This window comes from Rissa tridactyla, chromosome 1, assembly GCF_028500815.1.
Source record: "Rissa tridactyla isolate bRisTri1 chromosome 1, bRisTri1.patW.cur.20221130, whole genome shotgun sequence".
NCBI lineage: Eukaryota > Metazoa > Chordata > Aves > Charadriiformes > Laridae > Rissa > Rissa tridactyla.
The window spans coordinates 141,302,953-141,308,187 of record NC_071466.1 but is presented as its reverse complement, the minus strand read 5'-3'; the positions used below and the strand labels follow the sequence as shown (position 1 = coordinate 141,308,187).

The following is a 5,235-nucleotide window of genomic DNA, read 5'->3' as shown; positions in this document are numbered from 1 at the left end:
TTCAGCTGTTTGGCCAACTTTAAATTATTTAGGTGACTCCAAATGAAAGAGGAGAAAGAAAAGGGGACAGCTTATCTGAAGTGCGTTGTGCTCATATCAAGTTTCCTTTGCTTAAATGGGGCGACACAATTATCAGCCCAACAGGCTCACTGCACCTTAATGAAGGGGGAATCAGGCCCACGACAACCTAATATCAGCTTTTGATACACTTGCAAAATATTTTAGCAGTATTTGATCTTTCCACTAAATCAGAATGTACTTTGGAAACTGGGAGGGAACGTGGGAATCTGAACAAACATATCTGAGAAAAAAAGACAATGCAGGTCTGAAGGGTCATTCCCTTCAGTAAAAGCAAAGTGCAGTGGATTGCTCTTCCTGGATATAACAGTAGGGGCGTGGGAAGCTTTCAGATGTCACAGGGTTGTAGATAACATTTGAACATATGATTAGCTTTCATGAGCTGTCTTTAGAAACCTTACATTTTTCCCCCCCGCACCTTAGCCAGAGATCCTTCCCTTGAGGTTTCGGGACACTTAAAATGTTGCTTTCACAAAAATCAAGGATGTGGAGAAGTTTTTCCTGTGTGATGTCACTTTGCTGCCTTTTATAAGCCTCTGCAGAAAAGAAGGGAACCTATCTGAGGATTCACACTCCAGACACAGGCGACCAAGGGAAAGCGAGAAGCACAGAGGCGTATCAAGTTGCAGATACCGACCAACGGCGAGCCATGCCACAGACCAGTCCCTACAGCTGCCTGGGGTACACACTGCTGGTACTCTGTAGCCTGAAGGCTACCTTCGCCTTTCCCAACTCCTCTCCGCTGCTGAATCCCAGCTGGGGGAATGGCGATCGCCTGATGCACCTCTACACAGATACAGAGAGGAACAGCTTCCATCTCCAAATCAACGCCGATGGCTACGTTGATGGTGTTCCTCACCAAACCATTTACAGTAAGTAGCTTACTATGGACCCTCAGCCTTCATGGGATCAGGGGAGGGAGGACAAGACTTCTGCTTTCTCGCTACCTCTAAAAAATCCCCTCCTCTCATTAGGCAGGCAGACAGAGGAGTGCAGCTATGGGATGGATAACCTACATAAGTACAATCCTCCTTTTGTTTAACAAATAAACAAAATCACTCCAAAGAAATTTAGTGGATGGGGAATTTCCTTCCTCACCTAAGAGAAGTCCTATGGCTCATGTGATAGTCTGCAAGCAAAACCTACCGGAATTATACTTCGCTTCATGATTTTTTACTCACAGCTTCTTGTGGAAGTTCCTGCCACAAGTTGGTGATGACACCCTCCACATAGCTACTCTCCATTGCAGTGACAGTAATATCTAAGGAACTGCACTGAGGGAACTTACCACTGCAGTGGTGGAAAACTGATAGCATCCATACAATCTTTTTTTGGGGGTAGAGAGCTGATAACTACTAAAAGCAACTCTAATGCGCATAGAACATGGGTATGCAAAAGTCAGTTGAAAAGGGGGAAACTGCAAAATGCCAGACCGTCACAAAAGAAGTGCTAAGCCTTTGGCGTTCATGAGAAGTAACTATTCCCTGCTGTAACTAAAAGGTTCTCAAATTGCCTCATGATGGTTTATTTTCATGGAAAACTAAGGTATTCTTCTCCCTTTGTTGCATACCTGGACCAAACCCAGTAGTAGAAAAATAGGGTTTTTTTTTTAAGACTTAGGGTTCTTTCATAACATTTAAAAAGTATTTCTCTTTTAGCAAATCACAAATAGCTAGGCATCATAAAGTCATGTTTATTATTATTGCTGCATAGTGTCTTCTTCATCCACTCAATTAAAAATGTAAGCATATATATATAGATGTTTTTACATAAGTATATAAGGAGCAAATGATGTTTGTATTAGTTATAATTTAGTCAAGGAAGAAAAAGGATCAAGTTCTGCTATTTTTTTTTAGGAATTACTAATTAAGCACTTGCAGGGACACTTGCACCTTCTTGTTGTTATTCTTTCTGCAATATTTAAAGATTTTATAAAACTCATTTTAAGTATGTTGGTCAAGAACAAGTGTGATGTTCTAGAGATCGACAGCCAGCAAAACACCATGTTTTGCCCATATCTGCCATGAAGCAAATACACCAGTATTTGGAATGGTGGTGCAGGAAGGGTGGAAATCAGACAATGAAAGGAGTCATGCAAAGAAGGGTGACTGAATCTCTGCCAGGTCACCATGGTGCCACTGGGACGCCAGGTAAATGAGAAGTGCAAAGTTCTGCACCAGGTCCACAATAACCCCCCACAGCCGCACAGGCCGGGAGGAAGCTGGATGTGTACAGCCCCCCTGGGTAGGACCTGAGGTGCCAGCAGGCACTGAGTCAAACATAAGTCAAAGGACACTCACTTTGAGAGGAAGGCAAACCACCTACTGTGGTCAGCAGCTCAAGGAAAGTTGTTATTCCCACTTTACTCAGCACCAGTGAAACTGCTCTTGGAGTACTTACAGCAACCCCAGTTCAAGATGGATGTGGAGAAACTGGAGCTGGTCTGGCAGAGGGTTTTCAGGGTGGTCAGGGGCCTTGAGCATGATCTATAGGGAAAGGCTGAGGGAGCTGGGCTTGTTTAATACAGCACAAAGGAGGTTAAGGATAATTTAATATCACAGGGCAGTCACAAAGATGAGGGAGACAAACACCCCTTGGTCGTGGCCGATGACAGAACTAAGAGCAAAGTCCACAGACTGTGACGGTTTGGGACTTCAGAGCAGATGTTAGGGGAAAAAAGTTGTCTTTGGGAGGTTAGGGCAGCCCTGGAACAGGGCACCTGGAGAGGTGGTGGCATCTCCATCCTGGGAGCTTTCTAAGGCTCAGGCAGACAAAGCCACAGCTAACCTGGTCTAGGGTGGTCAATAGTCCCAGTTCACATGGGAGGCTAGTTTGGACCCCCAAAGAACACTTCCAGCCAGAGCATCTGTGAATCTGTAAGGCAACAGTGCAGTGTCAAACTGGGTCCTGGATTTGACATCTTTTTTTTTCTAAACAGGTGCCCTAATGATCAAGTCCGAGGGTGCTGGCTCAGTAATAATCACAGGTGTGAAGAGTGGACGCTACCTATGTATGGACACGAAGGGAAACATTTTTGGTTCGGTGAGTGAACTTTACTAAGGCTCAAGACTGAAGGCAGGTGCAGTCTGCTACTGTGGTGCCTGTCTCCTCAGCTGCGGCAAATCTGTATAGCTACAGTAGGAGCACCCACATTTAAGAGAGCTGAGGACCTGCCACTTTGGTTAAACTTTCATCTCTTCTTTGATTGCATTGAGTTGTAGATGTGACAGAAAACAAAAGCAGTTCCTGCTTGGGTAAACAAGAGCAGAGTGAGATCTGGTGATGGACCAACCTGAATTCCTGCTGTAGCATGGAGCCATGGGTTGGGAGTAGTTCAAACAATGCAGCCCTCTGCAATAAAACAGTATGTCATCATTATAATGCCTTTGCTGAAAACATGGGCATGCATCTCAGGTCGGTATTTGACTAAGCCTGAGTTGTCTGAGTTACAGAGCTGGCAGGTCAGGAAAAGCACCTGCTGCACGATCTCATCCCTCTTTCCGTCTTTAATTGGCACTTGTCATTCACCAAATCCCTCTGCTCACTGGTGTCATATTTTGTTCCCTAAGCATTACTTCAGTCAAGAGGACTGCGTGTTCAACCACAGGACGCTGGAAAATGGATACGATGTGTACCAGTCTCCAAAACACAACTTCCTGGTTAGCTTAGGCAGAGTTAAACAAGCTTTCTTCCCTGGTATGAATCCACCACCCTACTCTCAGTTTTTGTCCAGGAGAAATGAAATCCCTTTGTTTCGATTCAACACACCCGAGCCCCACAGAAACACTAGAAGTGCAGATGTTGATCCAATGGATCCTCACCAGATCCTGGTCCCACAGAGAAAGATCTCCTCATTCGGATCTCAGTTGCAGCAGCAAGCGGACTTTTCCCACGTGCCCAGAGAACCCATGAGAATCAACCAGAACGACGTGGTCAACCCAGATGACCCACATGCTATGATGGCTGCCAGGAGGTACGCAAGTCCTCGCTTTTATATTACAAGATAACTGTGGCCCCACCACTTACGAGTTGAAGACATGGGCTAATATAATAGGCGAAAGGAAATGTCTAGCACACTCTGTTTGAATGTCAAAATGGCTAATCGAAACCTGAAAGACATTTGGGGAAAAATTCTTAATTTCAAATTTTGAACTTACAGATGACAGTATACTGAAAAAACAAGCTGGACATTTTCCAGTTAGGGCTCTGTTTTATTGGAAAGAAGATACATTTTTGCAAAGAATAATGCCAACCAAACATTTTAGGCTCTGAATCACGTCACGTATGCATCAGTGAAAAAAAGAATTCACTTGAATGAAACAAGAAACTGGTGTTACGTTACTGATGTAACTGGGAAGAGACCCGGAGCATTTGAGATTCCAACAGAGACAGGGCATCCTCTTACTAGCACCACACCTGGCTGTGCAAGCACAGCAGACAAACTGACTGACGGTGTGTTTTATCATTTTATAAAATTTACTATATATGTTTTTAGCTGTTAAGTTGTTGGAGCTTCAATCTCTTTTCATGCCCGTAACAAGTCAAAAAATAACCACTTTGCTGTCATAGGAGCAGCATGCATGGAAAACTGGAGTAAATGACAGGAGAACAGGACAGAATCAAACGGTCTTGTTTAGAAAGAGTCATTTCGGACACTTATAGAATCCAAGCTGAAGTTTGGGAAAAAAGAGGAGAGACTCACTGTCTCTCAAGTGCTTCTCTATCACACTTATATATTCACTAAATTCTAGCATTATAACATGGAAGTTTAATGTAGAAACATTCATGAAGTTTGCATAATTCCAAGCCAGAAAGAAGTACCAGGATTACTAATAATCAATAGTGTGTTAAACAGCTTGGTTTCTCTGGCACACTGCCGAACTATACCCGCATAAAACTATTAATAGCTCGTGAAGACTGTCATCTAATGAGTGAAAATTAAGTTTGTATTTAGAAAAGGAGAATCTAAGTTTAGCATCCATGTTTCTATTTAGTTCTGAGCAGGTATCAGATGCTTTATACTTGTAAAGGTGAAATTACTTTAATATTAAGCAGGAGATTTCTGATTCTGACAAATCCTTTTCCCCAGATTGGTATATGTTATCGGTAAGTTTACTTCTTAGATTCTAACCTCCATATATACACCTGAAGTTTACA

At 43.2% G+C, this 5,235-nt stretch overlaps 1 protein-coding gene across 1 annotated transcript; it reads left to right on the top strand.

Moving 5' to 3' along the window:
• Positions 1–721: 721 nt before the first annotated feature.
• Positions 722–4,114, top strand: FGF23 (fibroblast growth factor 23). The gene is made up of 3 exons (XM_054181487.1): positions 722–950; positions 3,017–3,120; positions 3,648–4,114. The coding sequence occupies exons 1-3, from the start codon at positions 728–730 to the stop codon at positions 4,083–4,085; spliced, it is 765 nt and encodes a 254-aa protein (XP_054037462.1). The 5' UTR covers positions 722–727; the 3' UTR covers positions 4,086–4,114.
• Positions 4,115–5,235: the final 1,121 nt, after the last annotated feature.

Excerpts from the sequence above, each read along its gene's own strand:
- FGF23 (XM_054181487.1), top strand. The coding sequence starts at position 728 with ATGCCACAGACCAGTCCCTACAGCTGCCTGGGGTACACACTGCTGGTA. Across the intron at positions 951-3,016 it reads TCCTCACCAAACCATTTACA|GTGCCCTAATGATCAAGTCC; the intron begins GTAAGTAGCTTA and ends TTTTCTAAACAG. Across the intron at positions 3,121-3,647 it reads AGGGAAACATTTTTGGTTCG|CATTACTTCAGTCAAGAGGA; the intron begins GTGAGTGAACTT and ends TTGTTCCCTAAG.